The following is a 26,732-nucleotide window of genomic DNA, read 5'->3' as shown; positions in this document are numbered from 1 at the left end:
TGTCAGTGCCCACAAAGGTGCTGAGTCCTTTGCAACTGCAAAGGTATGAAGGCCCTTGGAGAGGTCCAGGTGAGTGGACAAACGGAATGGGAAGAGAGGGAGAGGACTTCCCAACCCCTCCCGCTTCCAGCTCCATGCTGAGCTGCGCTTATTATTATTTACCCTTTTACGTTGGAGTTGGTGTAGTCCAGGAAGAGAGAGAGAGAGAGAGAGAGAGAGAGAGAGAGAGAGAGAGAGAGAGAGAGATTGAGAGAGAGAGAGAGAGAGAGAGAGAGAGAGAGAGAGAGAGAGATCTTCTCTATGTTTCTCTATGTGCAGCTTTATTACAGGAGTCGGTTATAGAAGATCCTTCAGGAAAATTATTGCCCCCTGGTGCTGCCAAGCTGGCCGTCCCTATGTCCCATCTCTCAGTGATTAGGGAAAAGATCGCCGAGAAGAAAGCGCATCTTGTCGAGTCTGGGAGAGACCACTAAGTAGTTGGAAACTACTCAGTTTGGGGCCAGGAGTCGCAGTCACAAAGGAGTTTGGCTCAGGCAGGCAATGGCTCTAAGGGGTAAGCAGAGGTGGTTGTGGTGATAATGGCCGTGAAGTCACTAGAGTTTGTAGAGGTGGTTATGATGATGGTTAGGGTCATGGTCATGATGAATGTGGGTGGTGGTAGTCATGTAGTACTGGACTTGGTAAAATTGTCTGTGACAGATGATGGTGACAATGGTTTATTGCTTACTTTTCTAATTACTGTGACAAAAGACCCAGTAAAGCAGATTAAGAAGGATCATGATCAAGGCAACTTCTAGAAGAAAGGGTTTATTGGGGGCTTACAGTTCCAGAGGGCTAGGAGTCCAAGATGATCTGGGTGAGGAGCATGGCAACAGGCAGTCGGTCATGGCAAGATGCTGGAGCAGTAGCTGAGAGCTCACATTTCAGATACACAGACAGGAAGCAGGGAGGACTCACGGATGCCCAAAGGCTTTTGAAGCCCTTAGCCCATCCCCGTGACATGGTGACACATCTCCTCTAACAAGGCCACACCTCTTAATCCTTCCCAAATAGCCAGCAACTGAGGACCAATTATTAAAGCATCTGAGACTTGTGGGGACATCTCTTTCAAACCAGCACAGCACAGAAGCAGGAGCACAGGGCATGAGGGGGGCACATTGCATCAGCAGCCGGGAATGCAGGTACTTCACCCCGCTTTCCTTTGAATTCAGTGTGGGATACCTGCCCGCAAGATGCTATCACATTTATGGTGGCTTCCTTCTTCCACGGTTAAAACTTTCTGGGAAAAACCATAAAAACACCCAGGGTGGTGCCCCAGTGCCTCTTAATCTAGTCTCGTCGACAATGAAGGTTATCGCCATAGTCAGGGTCATGATGATTTGGGGCGGTGTGGGGTGAGAAGATCCTGGCCTGCTAGGATTCACCGAGACAGCTGTTATGGTATGAACCGTGGCGGTGATGGAGATGGTGGTGATTATGACAATGGTGGTCATAGTGGTGTGTACTGGTTTGGGGGCAGGTGTTTGTGGTCATGGTGATATGGGGATCTCAGCAAAGGAACATTCTGATCACGGCTGTGCTAAAGCGTCACATTACAAAATAACCCTCACATTAAATAACTAATACTCGCCGGGCGGTGGTGGCGCACGCCTTTAATCCCAGCACTCGGGAGGCAGAGGCAGGTGGATCTCTGTGAGTTCGAAGCCAGCCTGGGCTACCAAGTGAGTTCCAGGAAAGGCGCAAAGCTACACAGAGAAACCCTGTCTCGAAAAACAAAAATAAAAAAATAAAAATAAATAAATAAAAAATAAATAAATAACTAATACTCTATCCAGACCAGTGGTTCTCAACCTTCCTAATGCTTTGACCCTTTAATATAATTCCTTATGTTGTGGTGACCCCCCAACCACAAAATTACTTTTGTTACTTCTTAACTGCAATTTTGCTACTCTTTATGAATCATAATGTAAGTATCTGATATTTCCGATAGACTTAGGTGACCCCCGTGAAAGGGTCGCGATCCACAGGTTGAGAACCGCTGATCTAGTCCGGCGGTTCCACGGTAGGTCTTGTCCTCTGCTGAATCTCCCGTGCCCAGGAGTGTGGGTGGGCGGTAGCAAGTGCTCCATAGCGAGTGCTCCACAGTGAGCACCCCACAAACACACATGAGCGAACAAGAGAGGACGGAGCCCCTCCTGTGATGGACACCGCGTTGCTCTGTTTGATCCTTGTTATCTTCCTTCAAAGCCCCATCTTAGAGATGAGAAAGTGAAGGCCGGGAGAGAAGGTGTAGCCTTCCTAAGGCAATGCTGGCACAGGCAATGGAGCAGGAGGCAGGCCTTCTCACCCAGGCCTACCTGACTCCCAACACCACACTCCTTCTGCACCCTTCCCAGCCACTCTCCCTGCCGGCAGGCACTCAGCAATACATCTCAGGCCTGCGCTTCAGCTTAATCATAGAAATACTGCTAATAATAGTAACGATTGCTGTTTGTAATTGTTGGAGTAAGGCTTAAATGATCAAGGCCATGGAAATTATTAATAACCCAGGCCCAGCCATGGTGGTATGGGTCATATTAAATTGTGTTGAGATGGATAACCTTGGCAATAATAGTAACTGGGATCATAAATTAATAACGGGAGTATTTAAATTAATGCCACACTGTCAATAGGCTGGTAGTAAGCAGCTCGATGCTTCTAGAAGTACTAATGCTTCTCTTTCCTGCTTCCCATGAATTCAGTGGAGAGCAAGGCAGATCTGTAAAAGCCTTGGGGGAGGGGACATCTTAGAAGTAATCTCTGTCCAGGAGGAAGGGGCGGGTCCTCAGGGACTTCTGAGGTCCTGCTTGCCGCCTAGACTCTTACACCCAGCCATGGTGGTTCATGAATGTGAATGCTCAAAGCCACAATGATGCCTGCCCATCTTTCCTGGGGACTGTCTGCTGAACTTTATTGGTTACGCAGGATTGTTTTGTTTTCCTCTGCAGTGAATGAATTAAGTTTAAAGTGACCTAGGAAATGTTTATAAATGCTCTTGGTCTGTCCCTTGTTTCTATTATTTGGGACTATATTTTCAAAGAGGAAACTGGAGTACAGACATGGCTAACATCTGGTGTTGGGATAGGCTTTGCAGGCTTGTCCCCTCCACAGCTCTGAACCAGGGCCTTGGCTGTCTGGGAACCCAAAAGGGCGGGGTGATGTTTCTCTTGAAAGACTGCACATTCTCTGGTGTACAAATGATTTGATGTGCCAGGTTTCCAGACATGACAAGTTTGATCCTCAGAACGCCTACACAGTACATGGATGAAATGAGAATGTGAATGTAGAGTCCATTCAACCACTTTCCCACTAAATCCCCTCTACAGAGCATTCATTACTGAACACCTACTGTAGCAGAGAAGACACTACTGTTCCCATCTTAGGAAGCTCAGAAGCTCAGAAGCTCAGGTAACTGTGTTTATGCATGGTTTGTACACTCAGGAATGTATACGCTTTTGAGTGCTCAATACCGGTGAGGGCTTGTTTGAGTATGATTGTGCACTGTACACTTGTGAATGTGTGTGGGTGTGTACGTGAATGTCACATCATGTGTGCGCAGATGTATGTCTGATCTGTATTAGGGACCCTTGTAGGATGAGTAGGTTTATACTAATGCCTGAGGATGGTATGGGCAAGTGTGAGTGTATGAGCACATGTACAGGTGAACGTGTGAGTGCATCTGTGTACGCCTGGGTTTTATGTGCACACCTGTGACTCCTTCAAGCTCATGGCTTTGAAAGACTGGAGATACAGTTCAGTGATAGGATGCCTGGTTGGCATGTGTGAGGTCCTAGGTGTGTTGGGAGAATTCCCGTGTGTGTGTGTGTGTGTGTGTGTGTGTGTGAGAGAGAGAGAGAGAGGGGGGGGGGGAGATCCCGAATTATGATACTGGGATGGATTCCACCTTGAACGTCCCAAGGAACACCTTGCTCCACAAGTGGGAAGCAGTAGAGGGGACGGGATGGAATAAGGTGTAGAGCTAATCTCAAAAGGGCAGCAGCATTCCCAGAATGAGGGATGGGTAGGGAACTAGGAAGAGAGAGGCTGAAGATGTTTTAGCGAGTGAGCTCTGAGGCAGGCCTCATCAGTAGGAGAGCAATGGCCCCCCGCTGGATCCACAGCATCCCATATTAATGCTCCGCATAACCGGCAGCGCACTGAGTACGTGGGACAGACAGCCCCTAGAGAAGCTGCAGCGGGGCACACGGGCGCGGTCTCCCGCACGCCTCCCTTGGCTGCTCCGGACTCCCCACCCCGAAACGGCCGGGCGGGCGCGGTTCCGGAGGGGTGGGGGGGAGTTGGGCGGGCTGGGCGGGGAGGAGGCGGGGCTGCTGCACTGCCTTTACCCAGCTGCTCCCGCCCGCCGGCATCTAGAGCGAGTGGAGCCTCCGCCAGCTCCGGCGGGCAGCAGGCGCTGGAGCGCAGCGCAGCTCAGCGCACGCAGCCCATCGGCCGGCAGAGCGGACTGAGCTAGAAGCGGAGCGCTGTGGCCGGAGGCGAGCGATGAGGGCAGGTGCTGCCTGCAGCGCCATGGACCGGTCACGCCTGCTGCTGCTGCTGCTGCTGCTGCTTCTAGGGGTAAGTGGTAGCGGGAGGGACGCCTGTTAACCTTTTCCAGGAGCCGAACCCCAAGGGGATCCGAGTGCCACCACCCAGGAAACAGAATAGGGCGTCTAGGTCCCAGATGCTGGGAACGGGTGGCGGAGGAGCTGCGATGCCGTGGCCCACAGGGGCGCTTCTAAGCTTTTGGGACTTTGAGAGCGCAGAGGCGACCCAGTCCCAGGATAGAGATGCGGACAGGACTGTGACACCCATGCTGGTCTTTGGTGCTGCTGCTGCAGCAGCTGGTCTTTGGGTACTGCGGTGAGGACGGTGTAGGGTAGTGGGAGGGGTTTCTCGGAAGGAGGTTTGGGAATTACGGGAGCCTAGGTTCTTTTGACGACGGCATGCGAATTCTGGGATCTCGAGAGGACTTTTCCCTTTAGCATCTTAGTCCTTGGGGAGTTGTAGGACAGAACCGAGGAGAGAAAGGAGGGCGGGGGGATGAGAGCGGCGCTAGAGATGTGAGGGGTTAGCGATGGAACAATGGGGGAGGCGGCTGGAGGGACTGGAGGCAGAGGGGACCGGGCATGGACAATGGGGACCGGCCAGACAATGAGGGGGGAGGGGCGTCGAAGGGAGCGATTCGGGAGTGGCAGAGAGGTTGGAGAGCGAGAAGTGGGCTTCAAGGAGGGCAGAAAAGAAACTGCCACCAAAGAGGTAGAGAGATGGAAAGCGGTGCGTATCCTAAAGTGTTCGGGGCCCCACCTGCCTACTCAAGGACAGTGGGATGAGGACAGCCCAGACACAGACGTTTCCCGCGTGGGTTCTAGCGCTCTTTCTCGCGGCCTCGCCCAGTCCGAGAATTGCAGCTGGGCATCCCAGGCTGGGAAGCGAGCGCCCACTTCACTGGGACAAATCCGTTCCCAGAGTGGATCCTTGGCAAGCCTTTTCACACGGTTTGAAGCAAAGCAGTGGACCGGGAGAGACAGAGCCAGCATCCCCCTACCCTATCTGACGCCTGCCGGGTCTAGGGATGCGGAGCGCTGGGGCGCTCCAGGCGGTGACGGTTCCCGCAGAGCACAGCTCGGGGAATGCACAAGCTCCGGGCGACCCGCAGGGGGCACTGCGGGGTGCGGGATTGCTGTTAGCAGCTGCGTGCGCGCCTGGGGCTGCGCACTGCGCCCCTTCTAAGTTAAGCAGCCCCCCCTCCCCCCGGCTCTGCGCCCTTCGAGCTCCTTCCGGTCCAGAACTTAATAGGGTCATCATCCCGCCCACACCTGGTTAGGCTGAGACAGTGGCCGCTTGGATGCCTCGGATTCGGTCGTATTGTTGTTCAGAGACACCAACTCCAGCTCGGTCATCAGGTCTTGCTAAGAACCCGAGTACTCTGGGTATTTCTGATCAGATCTTAAGAAAGGTTGGCAATGAAAGTGGCATCTTCACTCTTCCCACCACCGTTTTCTTCATCTGAGCACCGTGCCCCCAAAGCTCCATCTTACTGATAAGGGAGGCAGAGACTTTTGAGTTGAAACAAGTTGGCCAAGATCTCACAAGCAAGTTGGGCCAGAGTCCTGTGGCTGGATGGACCCTCACCTCATTCCAGCTCTGTGGTCTCTCTACTCAAGGGTGCAGCTTGGGGTGGGGGTGGGGGTCAACTTCACAGCAGGGTGACACCATCCTAAGGGGTAGGCAGAGGTGGAATCCAGAGGATGGAGAACTTCTTCAAGCGTCGGTTTCATCCTCAAAGCCCAAACCCGGTTCCTTGGAGCTGTCGGTACCTGAGGCTTCCTCCGGGGATTTGGGAGTGGCTGCAAGGGTGTTTGTTAACTAACGTCCCTGGTTAGAGATGCCTTGGGCGCTGTGTGGTCCCGATCCTGGAGAGATGAGGGCGTGGCCTCTGGACCTGGACAGGAGGATATCCCTGAGTTTAGAAAAGGCGCGCAAGGAGGCCTCAGCAAGGTGGACCTGGAACAGAACCTTCGGACCTGAGCCCCCGGGGCTCTACTTTCCACCTCTGCCCCAGATTGTTCGGTATGAGCCAGTTCAGCGGTCCAGCCTCTTCCTGCGCCGCTGAGAGAGTGTTGAAACCAGAGCGCATCCCGGCGAGTCTGCTGGCGGGCCGCGCCGGTAATGGAGGCACTTTGTCATTCAGACGTCTGTAACCGGAGCCTCCGGGCTGGCTAATGCTCCTAATAGGGCTGCAGCAGCGTAGGCAGCAAATGGGCAGCGTGAGTGTCGGGGCTGGAGCAGAGGGTGGATGGTGAGGCGGCTCCCGGAGGGAAAAGCCTCCACCCTACCTGGCCAGCTCAGCCTAGTTCCAGCGCATGGCTTCCTCCCTAGTGGATAAGTTGGAAGAGAGGACATAATAACGTTTGGGAGGTGCCTACTCCGCGACCTGCACCGTCCTAGGTACTTTTACGTTGTATACTCCTTAGGTTCCAGCAAGGTAAACTTAGTTATTCCCATTTTACAGGTGAGAGGCTGATCCCCAGGAAACTTAGGCAGGACACCAGGCTCCCCAGTCGGAAAACAGAGATGGCCTGTAGGAAGCTGGGAGTCAAGGCTCTGGTTTTTTCCTCATGCGCAGTTCCTTTTCAGCTTCCCTTTACTTACAGATCATGAAAGGGGGTGTGGTCCTGAACTGCCACTGGCTGGGTGGGTTAGGCCGTGCCCTGTGCCTCTGAACTGAGCCACTCCCCTGCTCCACGTGGCCAGAGCCCTCGCCCCTCCTCAAGTGGAGACAAGGCAGCTTCTTAAGGAATCAACAGCAATCTCCTTCTCATGACTCAGTGACTGTCCAAAGGGGTGGGGCGTGGGGCTGGAAGCCAATGCCCATCCCTGGGTTTGAATCTATCTAAGGCTCTCCAGATTGTGGAAAACCTCTCCTACCCCATACCGCTGGGACCAGGTTTTTATTCTCCGAGGAGCCTTCTCTGAAGCTGTTGTGAACGGTCAGGATTGAGCCCATGGAAGCATCCATAGAACTGCAAACACTGGTGTGATTTCTGTTCCGACCGAACACTGAAAAGCCCTGCAATGACAGAAATAGATGGCAAACGTTCTGAAAGATGGAGAAGTCATGCTATCAACTTGGAAATGAATAAATGTAATAGATATAACTATCAGGCAAATGGGTCTGTCACTTTGATACATTGCTCAATTTGGATCGGGTTTTGGAGCAATTAGCCTGAACTCTAGTCACACTTCCCTGCTTGGCGGATGGCTCCCTTTCTGTTTTGACTTCCCTGGGGTCAGCCGCTCATACTCCCTAAGACATGCTACTTCCTCAATAACTACCATTGATTGAACTCCTACTGTACGCCAGACAGATCTGCATACATTATTTCATTCAGTTCCCACAGCAGCCCAGTGCAGGAATCTTACTCGGCCCAGTGTTTTAGATAGGAAAACTGAGATTTCAGAAGAATAAGATGCTCAAAATCACAGACTATTTTGCAGCAAATCTAGGATTTTATGATAGAGGACATAAATCAAGTGCAGATGTGGATGCTGATTATGTGGCCTCAACTTTAAATACAAGTCCTGAAAGGAGCGGGGAGGCATGGAGAGAGCAGGATCTCGGCAGAGATGTTTGCCCAAAGCTACTATGTCTCCCACAAGGACCATACAGCTTCACCCCCAACTCACACTCTCCAACTCTCTGCTGACCTCGGTTTAGTGGGGCATGGTACATACCCCAGGTCCACAAAGGGAACACACACCGGAATAGAGAAGAGTCATTTGCTTGTTTGTTTGTTTGTTTGTTTGGTTGGTTGGTTTGGTTTGGTTTTTTAAGACAGGGTTTCTCTGTAAGAGCCCTGGCTGTCCTGGAACTCACAGAGATCCCCCTGCCTCTGCCTCCCCAGTGCTGGGATTAAAGGCATAGGCTACCATTCCCACCCATCTAAAAGGAGAGTTCTAAAAAACATTGACCCATACTCACCCATTCATTTAATACAGTAGTTTGAAGCAGGTGCTGTCTTGATTACCCTATTGGTAGGAAACAGAGGCAGAGAGAAATGAAAAACCTGTTTGTCACTCTGGCCCTAACTGATGAGGGCCTAACATCAACTGGAGAAGTGGAATGGGCAGTGATTATGCTCAAATGTTTGACTCAGGTACTGTTCTTCTGTGTCAGCTCCTACTACACAGACACACAGACACAGACACAGACACAGACACACACACACACACACACACACACACACACACACACACACACACACTTTTTTCTCTCCTCCCCCTCCCCCCCATCTCCATTTCTCTCTGTGTAGTCCTGGCTGGCCTTGAACTGGAGATCCTCTTTTCTTGGCACCCCCTTATTCAGGCCTTATTCACCTGGCTCCCAGACAGCTTTTTTTTTTTTTTTTTTAAACCAAGTCCAGTGACATCATTTTAAAGACTCCATTAGATCTGACACATTATGATTCTAGGAGAGGGACTCTTCTGGTCACAGTATGATAGGGAGCAAGAAGTGACAACTGATACCTTGACAGGAAGAGAAGGGACAGGAAAACTATCAAAAAGCTGACAAAATGACAAGAAATGTGGTCATCTGGGACCAAGAACACGAGAGCACTGCTGCATTGCAGCCCTGAGTAATCGCTGGTGCTAACAGCCAGTGCCCCAGTGATGGAGGACCTGCAGAGGCAGAGCAGGGTGCAGCCCCCAGGTCACCGAGAAAGACACCGGAGGACACCAGCACACTTGTTTGCCCCCGAGGACACAAAGTTAGCCTTGCAGACTTTGTAGGCGACTGAAGGCACATGCAGCTTCCTGTTCTGAAATCACACAAATTACAAACATTGGTGCCCTACTCTGTGCCAGGTAGGGCAGGAGATAGAAGGTCAACCTCGTGTCCCTCTAATCTGGGAGGGGTGGGGATGACAGGAACACTTCCTAGAGGAAGTGATATTTAAGTAGAGCCCTAAGTGATGAAAGGAAATGGGAACAGACCCTTCTGGAATCTCAGCTCCAGAAGAAAGCTCGCCTCAGGGCTCCTGGTCTGCAGATGTTGCCAGCCAGCGCTCGCTCCTGCTGCTGGCACTTGGGAGGAGATGGTGGCAGCTTCCTGTGCTGCCTGCGTTGTTCCTACTGGGCTCATGGAGACCATGTTGCCCCTAGGGAACCACCCAGTATCCCCCAACTTCTATATTTCCTTTCCCATCAAACTCTGGTGAGACCACAGGCTTTTGTTTTGGTATCTTGGCAAATATCTGTCCAGCATGGAAGCTGTAGAGGAATGCCCAAGCAACCTTGTAAAGCTCCCTGGTCTCATGACAAGAGCCCAAATTGCTCGGCATCAAATGGCGTGTGTGTGTGTGTGTGTGTGTGTGTGTGTGTGTGTGTGTGTGTGTGTGTGTGTATGCAAGGTCTGGAGCCTGCAGAGAAGGCTTTGGAGTTTTATTAGACATTAAGATCGTTCTTTAAGGAACAGAAACAAAGCGAGCCTCATTGCAGCCCCTCCCTCTGGGGAATCTGGTGCTAAGTCGTTCCATCCATGAGCAAAGACGCTTTAGTGGCAGGAATTTGATTCCCCTTTCCCCAGTTCCAGCCCTGTTCCCAGGAGCCACATGGGAGGCGAGGGGAGGCGATGGAGTCAGGCTAGTGACTGGAAGTCAACTCTGGTGGACCAGAGTTGCTGGATGGTGAGAACAGCTACTGATAACAGGCATCCCTCTCTCCCTGTCTTGGCGCCAGACTTGCCCATCAGCCTGTCCTTTGCTCTGGCACCAAGCTGTCACTGTCTCTATCTGCAGAGAGGTGACAGCTCCCAAAGGAAAACCAGGGCAGGACAGAGACCTCCAGTCTAGATGGAGTCTAGATTTGAACCCAGGCCTCTGGCCTTCTGCTCTTGGACATAGACAACTCCCTTTTGATATTTAATATGAGGAACGAGACCTGGAGAAGGACCCCGTTCCCCTTTGTTAGGAAAAGGCCCTGCCGCTGGGTAATCGCAGCCCTGCAGGTGTGAGGCTTAGCCAATGGAGTTCAGGCCAGGTTTCAGTTCCACTGGCCCCCTTGGCCGGGAGCCCTGCACAAGCTGCAACCTGTCCAGCCATTGTGGATGTCGGTCTCAGGCTGCCCTCCCCACGTGGCGTATCCTCAGGGCTCCATGAGGGGCTGTAACCCCAAGGTGAACTCTGCAGAAGGTTAGCCCCTGAGGCTGTGACCTCACACCCCAGCAGCAGTCAAGGGCACACTATCCCCCCCCCCCCCCCCCACACACACACAGCCTTCCTTCCTGCCAGCTTTGATCCTCCTAATGCCTCCCGGGTGAGCTCATCCCAGCCCAGGTGGTTCCAATAGAAGGTATTAAGAGGGAGGTGTTTGATCCCCTGGAAGATACCCCCCCTTCTCCTGCCAGGCTGACCCTCTGATCTTCTTCCACCTAGGTGTCCCTTGAAGGTGCCAAGGGGACATGTCCTACAGGCTTGTACACCCATAGTGGAGAATGCTGCAAAGCCTGCAACCTGGGCGAAGGTGTGGCCCAGCCTTGTGGAGCCAACCAGACCGTGTGTGAACCCTGCCTGGATAGTGAGTATAGGATGGCAAATGGGGGAAGGTGTAGAACGTACAGAACAGACCTTGTACGTGTTCCACCTCCTGGCAGGTCCCCTGCCAACCTCTGTATGGTCACCAGAAGTGAGCAGGATATGATATAAGAGGCAGAGAGATGCTGAGTATATGGGGGAGTGTGTGGGCAGGGGAGGGGGACCTGGTGGGGGGTCCCCCAAAGGGGTCCCCCTTCCCAGCCCCCAAGCAGAGAGGCTGGTAGAAGAGTGTGGCCAGGCAAGGAGAAGCTGATGCTCAGGCCAGCTAAAAATACCTTCTGCACTGCAAGATCAATGGTTGCAGCCTACCCTCTGTGGGTTTGGGGGAAGGGAAGGAGACTCAAACCTGGCTGCCCGGGAAACTGACCTTGGGGGATCCTGGGAGGGTGTGGCTGCCCCTCCTCCAGGCCACTCTTGTGTAGCTTTCTGATGCTGGGAAGGATAGAGGCTGGAGCACAGGGATGTCCTTACTATGGGATGGCACCAGGTGGGAACAGCAGAGGGGAGCTACCTGGCATCTGCTTCAGAAGGAAGGAGTCCCGTCTTCCAGGAGTGGTGGAGAAGGGTGACAGCTCTGTTCTCATCCTCAAGAGAGTTCTGTGTCCTGTGGGACCGGGAATCTTGGTCTCTGCTGCTAGGTACCTCATTACTCTGCTGCTGCCTCGGGTGCCCAGGGCAGAGCTGCTTCCCTGTCTGCTGCCAGTGGGATCCTGCATCTGCCTGGCACTCAGTCCCCACTCGGAGGGCTGCTAGTAACAGAATACAGAGCCGGGGTCTCTGAGACTACCTGTCAGTCTAGTCTTACCTCAGTATGCTCCCTCCCGAGTCTGTCCCATCTTCAGACAACCCCAGTTCCTTAGTGTTCTCAAACACATGTATTTCTATCCCTGTGCTTGTGACTTCTGTAACCCCATCCCCAGCAGTAGGACACCTGGGCTGGATGGGAAGCCCCCCTCCCCCCACCCCCACCCCCGAAGGTGGTACCTGACCTGCCTTGGCTTCATGGAGTCTATCCCAAGGCAGAGTCAACATCTTTGCCTGGATGTAGATGCCATAGGCCATGCTCTGTCTCCGTCCTGTGTCCTGTGCATCCTTTCTCAGCAGCTGGTGGGTTCGGAGCTCAGGGGAGGGCCATGTCAGGAATTAGGGAAGAGGAAGGGCAACAGGAACTAAGGGCAGCTCAGAGGGGGCTGCAGCAGCCTCCCCACCTCATTCCCTTCCTCTTTCCTCCCCCTTGGGTCCCCCCGCCACACTCCCCTCCAGCTGTGTTAACAGGCTGCTTTTACAAGCCTACTTTATGGGCTGGAGACCCCAGCGGACTTTCCCTCCACCCTCAAAAGACGTTTCCACTAGGAAGCCTATTAAGCTCCTGCCTTCATGCTCTGCCAAAAAAGACCACAGTTTTCACACCATCCAAAACCTAATCCCAGGAGCCTTCCGGCTAATTTCTGCATTTTTCCCAGGAGCCGGCTTGCTCTTTCCATCCAGTGTGACTAGCCTCCACCCCACCCCCACGTAAGCACCCTCTCATTTGGAGAGGTCAGATGTCCTGCTAGACAGGTGCTTTCTGCTGTCTGTATCTCAACCACCAAAGACCACTGTCCTTACCACTGCTCCTCCATGGAGCCCGTCACTTATTCTTCGTCAGAACCCTATGGGGGTGGGGATATTACTTACTTACTTAGTTCAGAGACAGGTTCTTGCTATACAGCCCAGGCTAACCTCAAAAATCACCATGTAGAGCAGACTGGCCTTGAATTCACGATCCTCCTGTGCAGCGCCATACCTGGTTATTATTTTCTATTTCACGGAGAAAGGAAAATTCTCTGAAAGGTTAAGTCACAGACTTAATAAGTGATGGAAGTGAGTTTTGAAGCCAGATCTGCCTCATCCCTAGGAAAAGAAACCTGGGTACCTCTAGAAGAAGTGACTAGAAATGCAAGTGTATTGCAGTCTTCCGGCCCCTTCTGTTTTCTCTCTCCTGTCTCCACTCTGCCCGGTTAACTCCTCTCCATCCTTTGCCGCACCCACACCTGACAGGATATGATCCCGATGCCTTTAGACGGTGTCAACATGGGGTCCCACTGCAGGTCCCATTCCCCACCGCATCCATACTCTCTACCTTCACCTCCGCATGCCAAGCCCTCCCTCCTCCTCTGGTCCTCAGCTTCTTCAACACCCTGAGCAAAGACAGCTCCTCCTGTCTTCATGGTGGTACAGAGTTCTCTCCCTGGGATGGAAGGGACTGAGAGCTGGGTCCACCCCTTCCCTGATCGCTTCTCAGGAGGCAAGGAACAACCCCCCCCACACACACACACACAGCCTACCCTGAGTTTCCAGAGTTCACATGCCCTACTTCACAGTGAGTCCAGAGTGAGTTTGGAAACTACTCCTTTATACTGCCAGGGAACTATACGTGCAAGTCCCTGATGCTTTCTAGCTTCTGTCTTTCTTGCTGTCCCTGGACTGTCTTGCTCAGAGCACAGGCCCTGGTCTTAAGAGCCATGCTGTTAGCAGTTAGTATGGTTATTGGTCAGAAAGTCTGCTGTCACTCCTAGTCCCTCCCATTTTGACCCTGCCACCCACCCCCGCCCCATGGGAAGAGGGCCAGAAGGACAGCTGGGGCAGAGAGGCTCGTGGGTGCACAGCTCCCACGGGAGGCTGGATAGGACCCACATTCACATTATTCTTTAATCATGCTGGGAACTAGGTACCGGGCTGGGAACTCTAAGGCTTGCCCAGGAAGCTACCTGAAGAGCTGGGACCTCAGGAGCCCTCAAGCTCTTCTGGAGAGGGGATCCTGGTTTCCTTCCCAGTAGGCTGCCACACCAGCTTCCACAGGCTGAGGCTGAGGGACTGCAGAAAAGGGAGTGGAGGTCAGTAAGAAAGCGAGGCTGAGACACGGTAATAGCTCTAGCTGGGGCTGGGCAAGGAGGGACTCCAGCCCTGTATTCAAGCGACCCAAACACCTTCCAAGGGACTAAGTTCTGAGGCTGATGCTTTCCCTTCTGTGCCTTTGTCCTCAGGTGTGACGTTCTCTGATGTGGTGAGCGCCACCGAGCCGTGCAAGCCGTGCACCGAGTGCCTGGGCCTGCAGAGCATGTCCGCTCCCTGCGTCGAGGCAGATGATGCAGTGTGCCGATGTGCCTACGGCTACTACCAGGACGAGGAGACTGGCCGCTGCGAGGCGTGCAGCGTGTGCGAGGTGGGCTCAGGACTCGTGTACTCCTGCCAGGACAAACAGAACACAGTGTGTGAAGAGTGCCCAGAGGGCACGTACTCAGACGAAGCCAACCATGTGGACCCGTGCCTGCCCTGCACGGTGTGCGAGGACACGGAGCGCCAGTTACGCGAGTGCACGCCCTGGGCCGACGCTGAGTGCGAGGGTGAGCGTGGTTCCCGGCAGGGCGGTGTGGGGGTGCAGGGCTGGATTGGTGAGGAAGGGCGCCCTCTAGGGATCTTAAGGGCCCCGGCGGGCCTTCATCCGGCAAGCACCTTCTTTGAGCCTGAGTTCCCTCTTGATAAATGCCCAGAGGTGGCGATTCCAGATTCGACCTCACTGCAAAACCATTTTCCACTAAGTCCTTCTTTGGACTGACGTTGGGAAAGTTAGATGTTCACTTGAAGAAGTCTTCTTAACTCCTCTCCCAGAGATTCCATGGACAACAAACCGCACCTGGAAGGAGCTATAGATGCAGGTTTCCTTAGCGTGGGGCAGGTTTTCTGAACTGGAGTGGGGCTGGGGACCTGCAGGAGTAAGGACCCTGCAGCTCTGAGGCCAGATGCAGGTGACGATGATGCCTGTAGCAATCCCAAATCAGATCAGCTCTGCGTGGCATCAGGGAGATTACTCTTGGCTCTGGACCTGGTTTTGATGGCTATAGGGTTGTTGGGGTAGATGGCACATTCCTCTCCTGGTGTCTGGGGATGAGGTGGAAACATTGTGGCAGTTTAGTAAGATGGAGTTGGCTGCTGCAAATGGCCAGGCAATGAGAGAAGTAGTCTTGTGGAACAAAAGAGGAGCGGTAAATATGGGCTGGGGGTGGGTAGGAAAAGGTGGGACATGCTTGGAGGGCTCTTGTCTACCGGGGGCTGTAGGAGCTGGGTGGGCCTGCCTTATCCAGACAGCTCACCTGAAGGAGATAGGGGGATCCTGGGAGAGGAGGAGGCACCTGGGAGCCAGGGCACAGCCACCATGGTCACTGGTTGGTAGCGTTCATCTCAGAGGGGACTGGGAGGGAAGTGGGCGGTGCTTTTCCATTCTGTCCATCAGCCGGTGGCCACGCCCATGGACCGGTTTTTCTATGAACTCTAACCTCAGATTGTGCTCACAGGGAGCAGGCAAGAGTGCCATCTCTTTAGGGAGTCCCTAGTTTTCCTGGAGAGGGATGGCCTTTGGCACTGGTCCAGTGAGGGGAGCCCCACAACCCAGCCCCTAGTTCCTGAAGGAAGAAGACAGGCCCAGCTTTGGAGATTCTGAGAGAGTCAGCACGGTTTCTGCCTTCCGTCAGCCTCTAGCTGAGTAGAAGATACAGGACCCTGTCCTTGCCAGGGGGTAGATGGGGCCCAGGTCCTCACAACCAGCACCCCCCATACCCAGACTTCAGCTTGCTCAAGTAACAGAGTGGAGAAGGCTGGTAAGCCGCACTGAGGACCTCAATATGTTTGCAGTGTTCTTTATTGAATAGGTGGAGAGGGATGCCGTGGGGCATAGGCCCCGGGTGGCTCTGGTGGAGATTTTCATGGGCCCCAGAAGCCAGGCTGAGCCGGGAGAGAGCTTCAACAGCCAGGCAGCAGGCCAGTGGGCAGCACAGTTCCGTGGGCAGGTCTGAATCAACCAGTGGGGTACAGGGTCAGGGGTGTGATGAGTAAAGGAAGGGTCTAGTTGGAAAAGGAGAAGACCTCGCTGTTTAGGGAGTTATTTCCTCCCAGATGCCACCCTACTTTCCCAGACATCTTGGCAGAAGGTACCCTGGAGGAATGTTTATCCCTATATTGTTCTTCTTTCTGTTCCAACCTCCGAAGGGTTAAATGTTAGCCCGGAGGCCAAGCATCCCTTTCAGGAAGTGGAATTTGATTCTTGAGTTGACAGTCTAGTCCAATGTAGCATACTTTCCTGCATATACATTTCAGGTGTCAACATGGTGACTCACCCAGCCTTGGGGCAGATGCCCGGCCCCCTTGCCACATTGATGTTTCGGAGGGGTCACCTGCTCCCTCTTCCTCCTGATAGCTCCCATTCCGGAAATGGCTGTCAGGACCTGCCAAGGGCTTAGCGGGTTGGAATGCTAGGGGACAGGGCCACATCTGGATCTCGTCTCCACCCCCATCAGAGAGGCTGGAGAGGGTGAGGGAAGGTGTCCTGGACACTCGACACTGTTTTCAGCCCTTCTCCGAGGCTCCTTCATTTCTATACCCCTCACCCACCCACGTCAGCATCAGGGTCAGGGCTGTCAATCTGAACTGGGTCATATCTGCAGCCCCGGGGCTCAGGCTGTACCCCCGACCGGCCCTGTTACCCTAGCACGTCACAAGAAGGCTCTAGGGTCCAACACCCAGACAGGACTGTCTCTTCCACTTCCCATCGCTCCCCTTCCAGCCCTGTCCAGTACTGGGATGGGGGAAGGGTGGGACCGGGCAGCAGATGGCAATCTTCTCCCTACTGCCAGCCAGATGGATTCCAGACTCACATCTGGGGGCCTTACCCCTCAGAAGGTGCTGAAAATGGGGCCTTTGAAGCATTTCTGTCTCGAGCCGGGGAGGCCCAGAGAACCAGTGGGCAGCCTCAACTCCAGCTTGGGTGGGCACAATGTAGCCTGGGCGGGACAGAGCTGGGTAGCAAGGTGTCCTCCCCTTAACCCCGCTAGCATGCCTGCCCCAAGCGTGGGAAGTGAGAATGGATGGGACAGGCTGCTTTGCCCAGACAAGTATCCCCCAGGCCATCATCCAGAGCCCACAACCTCTAGCACTGCCTCTGGCTGGGTGGCAGAATGGAAAATCCCACCCACCCGTGCCAGGAGGGGCCGGGGCCTCTGCCAGGAAGCCTGGCAGTGCCCGAATGGCATGAGCATGCCTAGATGGGTGGCCAAGCCCAGAACTGCTCCTTCTGAGGCAGGAGGCAGTGCCTACTTTTTAGATCCTCCCTCCACCAGCTGTCTGCTTCCTGCCAACAAGGGTGCCAGCTGTCTGACCCAGTCTTCTCTAGGTGCCAGGGCCAGGCTGTTTGGGGGTCAGGCAGCACATGAAACAACATGCCAGCCACTGGACAAGGACTGGCTGGGAGGAGGCAAGCCAGTTAGTTATACTCTCCACCTCTGGTGCCAGCCTGGAGCATCTGAGACAGGAAAGAGGGCTGAGTGCCACCTGCATCTCTGATCCAAGCAGCATCTCTGATCAGGTACCTAAGTGCCACATCCTTCCGGAGGGCCCTGGTCACCAGGCCAGCAAAATTACATCCCTTCAAGCAACTGAGGCATTGCTCCAGCTCGAAACATCGCTACAGCTCAGGCTTCTTGGTGTGTTTGCCTCGTGCCTGGCTGCTGGACAGAGACTAGAATTCTGATTCCGCAGCCCAAGTCAAAAAGTTTCTTAGAGACCATTTCTTCTCAGAGAGCCCATTCTCTGGACGGGGAAGGCAAGCTTCCATACTGACATCAGTCTCCGGTCATGCAGCCCTTGCCCTTCTCCACTCACGTGACTCGTGTGCACAGTCCCAGCCCCCAACCCCATGCATAACAGCCTGGCCCCATGTGCCTGGGACCGGGGATTGGAGGCTCATGATGAGGCATTGGAGTGCCCGAGCTAAGGGGAAGGCCTGGGTAGGTCCTAACTCCTGTGGTCCTGTTCCCCAGAGATCCCTGACCGATGGATCACAAGGTCTACACCCCCAGAGGGCTCGGACAGCACGGCCCCCAGCACCCAGGAGCCTGAGGCACCTCCAGATCAAGACCCCGTAGCCAGCACGGTGGCAGATATGGTGACCACTGTGATGGGCAGCTCCCAGCCTGTAGTGACCCGAGGCACCACGGACAACCTCATTCCTGTCTACTGCTCCATCTTGGCTGCGGTGGTTGTCGGCCTCGTGGCCTATATTGCTTTCAAGAGGTAAGAGGGGACACAGTGAGGATGGAGGGGACATTTGAAAACACACATACTCTTTGAATTCAACCCTAAACCCATCCTCACTCACCATTTTGTGCCTGACCCTTGGGTGTGGCAGGTTGGGGGAGGGCAGTGACATTAGAGAGTTCCCTTTCCTGTCCCGGCTCCAGCTCCTCCCCACTCCCAGGCTGCTCCCCCATTCCTTAACTCCTGCCACCTCTGGCTGCTTGCATCCTTGCCCCCAACCCCACTCACCCCACAGTTTTCTGGGTATACATGAGTCTTCTCTTCCTAAATCACTCTGGCTTTCATGTCACCCTCAAATTCCCATGTCACCCTTGGGCTTCTGTGGTACCCACATCAAGGAATTCAAGGCATAGAAAAACTCCCAGAAGGCATTTTTCAACTATAAATGGTTGTCCCATTCTCTTTTGTATTTTGTTTTTTAAATCATCAAAGTAATACATGCTTTTTAAAAGCAAATGCAAACAAGACCAAATTTGTTTTGTGAGGCGGGGGATGGAGCCCAGATCTTTGAACGTGCCAAGCAAGCTTACTACCACTGAGCAATCGCCCCAGTCCCAAGACCAATATCTTCCAAAGCAAGAAGGAAAAGCCTCGCTTTATTTCCTCAAATCCTACCCATCTTGTGGGAAATCTCTTCAGGATAACACTTTCCCAGCTGTTTATACTGTATTTTTTTTTAAAAATACAAACACTCACACATGAATTTTTTATAATTATATGTAGACATGGAGAGCTGCCCTAATGACTCAGTGGAAACACACCGTTCACCTACAATGCACTTTCCCCTCCTAATCCCCCTCAGGAGAGCTTTCCTCAGAACTCAGATTGTCTGATCATTTACAGCCTCCCATTCAGCAACATGCCTGGACCGTAATATAGTTAGCCAGTCCTCTCCTGATGGACATTTGGTTTATTTTCAGTTTTTTCTTATTGTTGTTATTGTTTATAATAGCCAAGGAAATCTGTGTGTGTGTGTGTGTGTGTGTGTGTGTGTGTGTGTCTGCTGCTCACATGTGGGATTGTTTTAGAACGGTAGATTGGGAAAAGTGGAATTTCTAGGAAGTCATTTATTTATTTATGTACTGTTTGTTCTGCGAACATTTACTGAATGCTTACCAAGTTCTTCTATGCCTATAGAGCATTCAGTGTGTGTGTGTGTGTGTGTGTGTGTGTGTGTGTGTGTGTGCAGAAATGAGCACCTTTTCACTTCTCAGCCTTTTAGATAAAAGCGTGTAAAGCAGTGGTTCTCAACCTGTGGGTTGTGACCCCTTGGGTGGGGTTGACCAGCCCTTTCACAGGGGTCACCTAAGACCACCCACACATCAGATATTTACAATGATGATTCATAACAATAGCAAAATTACAGTTATGAAGTAGCCACAGAAATGATGTTATGGTTGTGAGGGCCACCACCACATGAGGAACTGTATTAAAGGGTCGCAACCTTAGGAAGGTCGAGAACCACTGACGTAAAAAAAGCAAGTTCCTTAGATACTTTGGAGGGCACCTGCCGTGGCCCTGGCCTGGACCATCGGCATGGCTGTGTTGGCTGCACTGGCTGACACAACCCCTCACCCGGAGACCTGGCCTGCCCCTGGGTTCCAGGTGGAACAGCTGTAAACAGAACAAACAAGGAGCCAACAGCCGGCCAGTGAACCAGACGCCCCCACCCGAGGGAGAAAAACTCCACAGCGACAGTGGTATCTCTGTGGACAGCCAGAGCCTGCACGACCAGCAGACCCATACACAGACGGCCTCAGGCCAGGGTGAGTGGGAAGGCAAATGACTGGGGGTTTAGCTATGATTAGACTACAGAAGGGACTAGCTGGGTTACAACGGGTAGGAGAGGCTGGCTGGGGTGGGGGACTTGGGAAGGGCAATGTTTTCCCCTGGGATGACTTGGGGGAATGGAGGCTTTTACAAGTTGGAGCATCCAGACTCATCAGGCTAATTGTCCCCCCTGGGGGTTAATCACTGCCCAAAGTAGCTGCAATTAGCCTCCTGCGCTGGACTTCTAGGAAACAAGTGGTTAAGTGTGTACCCTAATTAGCAGCCCCTAGCCGGGCTCTAGGACACTTGCTGCACTTGTCTGGAGCTGAAGAGCCCTGTGCCCTTCTCTGCCTTGATGATTGCTGGGGGTGGGGGGTGGGGGGAGGGGACGCTAGTGGAAAAGATGATGCCGGAGGAGCTGAGGGTGAGGAAGAGACAGTGAGTCAGCATGGCCCAGAGCCCTCCCACCCAGGCCCTACCTACCTAGGACCTCATCTTGACCATTGCTCTGCTTCCAACTCGCCGCCTTGGCCCAACCCTCTATGTGCACTGGAGGAAAGAGGGTCCAGGGTTAGGGACTGACCTGCTCTTGTCCTCTGCAGCCCTCAAGGGTGATGGCAACCTCTACAGCAGCCTGCCCCTGACCAAGCGTGAGGAGGTGGAGAAGCTGCTCAAAGGCTCGGCAGGGGACACCTGGCGACATCTGGCAGGCGAGCTGGGCTACCAGCCTGAGCATATAGACTCCTTCACCCACGAGACCTGCCCAGTCCGAGCCCTGATGGCCAGCTGGGGTGCCCAGGACAGCGCAACGCTCGATGCCCTTTTAGCCGCCCTGCGCCGCATCCAGAGGGCTGACATTGTGGAGAGTCTGTGCAGCAGCGAGTCCACAGCCACATCCCCAGTGTGAGCTCGCAGGCTGGGGAGCCCCTGTCCTGCCCCACATTCCAACATCTGATGCTCTAGCCAGCCCCCCACAGAGACGTCCCCTTTCCCCTGGGGTGGCCCAGCAGTCAGAGCCGAGCTCCTCTGTGCAGGGCCTCTGAGCCCTGCTCCCCACACCATAGCCCTGTTGCTGACCACACTTCCTCTCTGGTGAGAGGCAGGACCACCCCAAGCCTGTCCTGCCCCATGACCGCCTCAGGCCTTTTCTCCCTCTCCCGCCCCTTAGCGGTGTCAGATCTGGGGGTCTGACACCAGAGACGGTAACAGGGGCGCCCCAGAGACTCAGGCAGCACTAAAGAGCCAGAGTCATGGACTCCACACTGTGAACTGGAGAACGGGGGGCACTGTGGTGGGCTAGACCTTCCTTAGTCCCTCCCTCCTCCGCTCTGGCCAAAGATAAACAGGATTACAGGCCCCTCTGAGCTGAAGGCAGGCTTGAAAGCCAGTCCACACTCCCCCCTTACACACAGGCTAGAGAGGCAGGGACTGGCTCAGCCCACCCAGCAGCAGAGAGAGCAAACGGAAACTGACGTCCTCCTCTCTGAATGAGGGCATCAGGTGTGCGTGATGGCAGGGATGGAGCGACTTTCAGCGACATGTCCGGAAGCCAAGTCTGTCCCACCCTCTGCCACTTCCAGGCCCCTACCCAAGCCTTGTGCAGATGAACTGTTTGCCCAAGGCCTGGTCCATTGGCCCATCCTAATGGAGTCAGGCTAGGGCTTTGGGGAAAGGGGTTCCTCTGTCTCTGTCAGGCTTACCCACATGGCATTTGCAGGGTGGTACATCTGTTAGTGTCCTCATTCTCAGCATAGGCCTGGAGCCAACGTTGGCCCCTAGAATCAGCCCTAGAGGTCAGGGACCAAGGACTCCCACCCCACCATCCCAATACCACACACACACACACACACACACACACACACACACACACACACACACACGATAAGATATCTTGCTTTTCCATGCTCTTTTTGGGCTGAGACTAGATCCTGCTGGGGGGTCGCTGCCAGAAAAGCATCGGAGGGAACTGAGCTGAGCTTCATGGGGGCCGCCTTCCTCGCCCCCGGGTTTGGCAGGCCAAGGACTGCTGTGTCTGAGCTGGCGTCTGTCTTCCAAGGCCCTGCGCGTGGAGGAATGCTCATACTCCTCCCCTTCTCCAAGCCTGAGTTTGGCTGTACCCAGAAGGCTACAGTGAAGATAAGCGGGCTGGTGGGAGAGTGCAGCAAGAAAAAAAAAAAACCAAAAAACCAGATGCTGGCCTGTGGCCTGTGGCAGGTTTCTCCGAAATTTCAAGGCCTCTGCAAAGGACTGATTTCCTGAGCACCGCCAGCAAGGGGCATGAGGTCTCAGTGGTGTTTTCACCCCCTCCCTGGCCTGTTCTGTTTTGCTTGCTGTTGGAATGGGTGGGCTCCCCTCTATTTAGCATGAAGGAGCTCCAGGCAGGGTATGCACAGACTGACCACCCCCCCTCCCCACCCAGGGTCCTCCGAACCCTGAAAAGAGACTAGCAACATTGTACACGGGTGGCGTTTTTATGGACCTCAATCCAGGCACTTGGGGAGTGGGATATTCTTTGTGTATTTATTTTCTTCCCCAGAAGTTCGGGGGGCAGTGGGGAGTTTAGCATGTGGTTGGTTCTGGGGTCTCTCCAGCCTTACTTTGGGTCAAGACGGAACCGTTGACCCTCCCAGCTGGCAGCTTCCAGCTCCAGACCCCCTTCACTGTCCCCGTCACCTCCCCCTTGCATCCTGTATAAGCATTTCTCGGGCCTTCCCGAAACCTACACATAAAACATAAATGATGGACATTAAAGAGCAAAAAAAAACAAAAGGAAAGAAAAATGGTGCCAGGAGAATTTTTTTTTTCTGGAAACACCCACGTTTTGTTAGTCAGGATTGAATGTGTAGATCAGGGTCCCTCCCCCCAAACTCTCAGCCCTTATAATCTCCAGTGTTCTAAGTTCCTGTCCGCTTTTCTGTAAGTTTTGACAAGAATCCAGCAACTTCATATGTGCGGTCATAAGGTGGGTGGGAGAAAAGAGTGGGGGCCTTTGCTCCCAGATCTCAGAGAGGGAAAGTTAAAAAAAAAAAAAAAAAAAACATGCAGGAAGCTGGCCAGCTGTGAACTTGACCAGATGTCAGAAGTGAAACTGACCACAGGGGAGCCAGAGGCTTGCTAGGAGGGCCAGGTCATGACCCCACAGCTCCCAGCCACCCACATGGCCTGTAAGACACACAAGCATCATACACAAGATCACACAGAACCTCTGTCCAGATGGCCCAGCAGGAGACTGGCTGGCCTGGCTAGGAGTCAGGCAAGCCCCTCCCTGAAGACTCTGTGGACAGATCCTAGCCAGGGCTCTTGCCTGCCTGGCCTGGGAGCCTTTAGGACTCCTGACTCCAGGCTGTGCCCCTTCTGAGGCTGGTGAGGTAGGTGGTCACAACTGCCCATCCCTTACTGGTCCACTGTACAGGTCCTCTAGTGGGAGTGGCTTGGGGCCACCCTGGAAGGCAGGAGAAGGATTTGTTCTTCTAGGAAGAACAGCAAGCACACCTTCCAGATTTCCAGGCCAGGGAGCAGGGCCAGCGGGGCCCAGCCAAGAGTCGGACATCAGGGAGACAGGAGCATCCTTGTCTCCCCCGCCCCCACTGACGGGATGGACAAGGAGGATGACATGGCGGTGGAGAGGAGAGACAGAGGAGATGGGAGAGATGATCTCGGCACTAGCAAAGCCTCGCAGTAATGGGGAAGAGAGACCCTGTCTGATGGAGAAGAAGGGCTCAGGCTGGGGGGCCATCTTCCTACTATGGACCGACTATCCATAGCAGAAATGGGTTCCTATAATAATGAGAGAACTATATCTGCCCCCTCAAGGGACTCTCCATTCTGATGAAAGAAATACCATCTTCACCCTAAAGGTGTCTCTGATGGAAGAATCCAGATTCTGTCTTGTGGGAATTAGGAGGGACACAAGTCCCCTCCTCAGCGACGGCTTTCTCCAGAGAGCTGCAGCAGGCGGCCCTGGCTGGTACAGAAAGTGTAACTGAAAGCCCCAGAGAGGTCAGGGAAGGGACATGGAAGCTGGCCCTTAGGGGTGCGTGAGGTAGCCGGCCTGGGAGGAGAAAGAACAGAGCCCAGCCTGGAGAAACAGGGAGCCTCAAGCCCAGAAAAGGAAAGGAGGAAAAGCAAGGCGGGGGGGAGGGTAGGAGGGAGGGCCAGACAGCGGCCAGGGCTCCCGTGGAGTCTGTTGAAGGGGGTGGACTGTATTCTTAGGACTCTGGAAGGATTGCAAACCCTCCGCGTCCCTTCCAACACGGAGGGGGAAGGCTTGGTGTAACCTCTCCACCGCTCCTGTCTGGAGACAGGTTAAATCTCAAGGGTTAAATCTCTACAATCAGCTCCCTTATGTTTACTGACCTCCCATGGGGCCGTGTGAGTATACCCCCCCTACCCTCCCAGACTCACTGCTTTGATCCAACAGTTTGACCTTACTCTCTGTGTGCCTCCCAAACAGCCTCAGAAGTCTAAAAAGTTTATAATTTCTTTTAGCCACAGGGCCTCTGTGTGTACTGTCCTCTCTAGAATATTCTTTACCAAGTTACCTCAGTCCAAAGAATCTTTAGGGAAGGCCAACTGGTTCCCTGGGTCCAAATTAGTTTTTCCGTCTCTCTGTCTCTGTCTATCTGTCTGCCTGTCTGCCTCTCTCTCTCCCTCTCACATGGTGTGTGTGTGTTGTTTGTTTAATCTGTTTTGGTTTTGACAGGGTTTTCTATAACCCAGACTAATCTGAACCTCCATCTATAACAAGACTAGCCTTCAACTCCAGATCCTCCTGCCTCCACACCCCAAGACTGGATTACAGGCGTGTGCCATCACACTTAGCTCCAAATCAAGTTTCTTGGTTCCAGCTTCAGAAAACCCCACGGTCCCTCCTCTTCTTTACACTGCTTAAAGGACCTCTTTGTATTCAGGCACCCGTCTGCGTGATTATCCGATTACTGTAAACTCCAGGAAACCAGAGCCAGGCTCTGGTCTTGCTCACTGTCCCACGCTTAGCACCTCCCCGGTACAGAGCTGACGCACTGTTTGATTGCACTGAGCTAGTGATGAGCTCATGCCATCTGCTACCCAGTGGCACCTGTAGACGGCCTTGCCACCTCTGTAGTGGGCACCTTCCACAAATAAAAGAAACAGCTGCCTCTACCAGGGGATTAGCCCAATAGATATAGAATATTATTTCAACACGCAATCACTACTTAAAATTGTTCATGAAATATTTTAGATACTTTTTTTTGTCCCACTAAGTTGTCTCAATCCTACGTGGTTTTTGCTTTTCTTCTTTGGTTTTTTTGAGACACAGTTTCTCTATACGGTCCTGGCTGTCCTGAAACTTCCTATGTAGACCAGGCTAGCCGACCTTCCTGACTCTGCCTATCAAGTGCTGGGATTAAAGGTGTACGCCACCACACCCAGCTCCTATGTGTCTACATCCTTTCTCCACATCTAATTTTAGACCAGCCACATGTCAAACGTCAATGGTCACCAATGACTAGTGGCCACTGCACGAGGCCACCCACCGCAGCCCAGGGCTCAGCTGTAGAGAGTTGGACCTCCAGAGTAGGGACTCACTCCAAGTCCTCAGGGGTTCCAGAGGACAAATGGAACCCCTTAGCTTCTGCGCGTGTCCTCAGCAACCTTGGACCTAGCCTGTAGTCTTCACTACTGACATGCCTCCCGACGCTCCCAAGGCATCCTTTCTCTAAACTCAGACCCGAGGGTCTGTCTGTCTCATTCCTTCATCTTTGACGGCCCAGGTGTCCCTCTCATGCCTCCCTCCCCTCCTTCAGCCAATGGGTAAAGAGAGACAAGATTCGAAACATATATAAGGCCTCTGCATCCAGCAGAGAGAACCATGGGGGACCCTGGGCCTGTGGTAGAACTCCAGGGGAAGAAGGGGCTGGGCCAGAGCTGGGGTCCATAGAAGCCATTTTCCATGGTGCCCCAGCCGAGGGTCTGCGGACCATATGGCTGGAAGCAGCAGTTCCTCTGATAATGTAAAGCAGACCCACTTCAGCTCTGTGGCAGCTGGTGGGCAGAAGGCTGGGCCCCCGGGGCTTGGGAGACAGAAAAGAAGAGGCAAGGATGACTCTGTCAACCTCCTATCCCCTTTGGTTCCCTGCTCCAGCCTTCTCGTCCTCCCTCTGACCCTTCCCAGCCACACCAGACACCCCTCTGCTCTCCTGCCGGGCCTGTGCTCAGGATCCAGCTCCCAGCCCAGCTCCTCAAAGTGGGCAGGCATTCCCACCCAGCACGTGCCCTGGAGTGCTCCTGTACACTGCCCCAACGCAGGCCCTTATCATCAGCTCCAGGTGCAGGGTGAGAACTCCCAGGCCCAGGAAGTGATCCCCATTACCCAGCATGCTCCACCTAAGCATTGACCTCTTCCAGTCCTACAGCCGTGTAGGAGATGAAGCTAGGGACATTTCCCAAAGGTGCCATCACAGAACACACTGGAACATTCTGGTTCTCATCCCTCATCTCTCCCGGGGCATTCAATGGTGCCCCCTTCAGACCACATCCCGGCATTTCCCAGACCTGGTGGTACTCCTTCCCAGCAATCCCTGCCCACCTGCCACTCCCTCATCACTGGTTCGAATGTTTCCAGCAACATTCTCAAAGGATTCATGAAGAAGTGAGTTTGGGTCACCTCCCCAAGCTGGGATTACTCCCTTAAGGAAAAAAAAAAAAATCTAGGCATGC

General features: G+C 53.6%; 1 protein-coding gene across 1 annotated transcript; it reads left to right on the top strand.

Annotated features, from left to right (window-relative positions):
* Positions 1-4,413: 4,413 nt before the first annotated feature.
* Positions 4,414-22,813, top strand: Ngfr (nerve growth factor receptor). The gene is made up of 6 exons (XM_006971927.4): positions 4,414-4,617; positions 10,977-11,118; positions 14,162-14,521; positions 17,987-18,239; positions 19,869-20,029; positions 20,636-22,813. The coding sequence occupies exons 1-6, from the start codon at positions 4,543-4,545 to the stop codon at positions 20,938-20,940; spliced, it is 1,296 nt and encodes a 431-aa protein (XP_006971989.2). The 5' UTR covers positions 4,414-4,542; the 3' UTR covers positions 20,941-22,813.
* Positions 22,814-26,732: the final 3,919 nt, after the last annotated feature.

This window comes from Peromyscus maniculatus, chromosome 8, assembly GCF_049852395.1.
Source record: "Peromyscus maniculatus bairdii isolate BWxNUB_F1_BW_parent chromosome 8, HU_Pman_BW_mat_3.1, whole genome shotgun sequence".
NCBI lineage: Eukaryota > Metazoa > Chordata > Mammalia > Rodentia > Cricetidae > Peromyscus > Peromyscus maniculatus.
This window is presented reverse-complemented; position numbering and strand designations above follow the sequence as displayed.

Coding starts and splice junctions, on each gene's coding strand:
- Ngfr (XM_006971927.4), top strand. CDS start 4,543: ATGAGGGCAGGTGCTGCCTGCAGCGCCATGGACCGGTCACGCCTGCTG. Junction 4,618..10,976: donor TGCTGCTGCTGCTTCTAGGG/GTAAGTGGTAGC, acceptor TCTTCCACCTAG/GTGTCCCTTGAAGGTGCCAA. Junction 14,522..17,986: donor GGCCGACGCTGAGTGCGAGG/GTGAGCGTGGTT, acceptor CCTGTTCCCCAG/AGATCCCTGACCGATGGATC.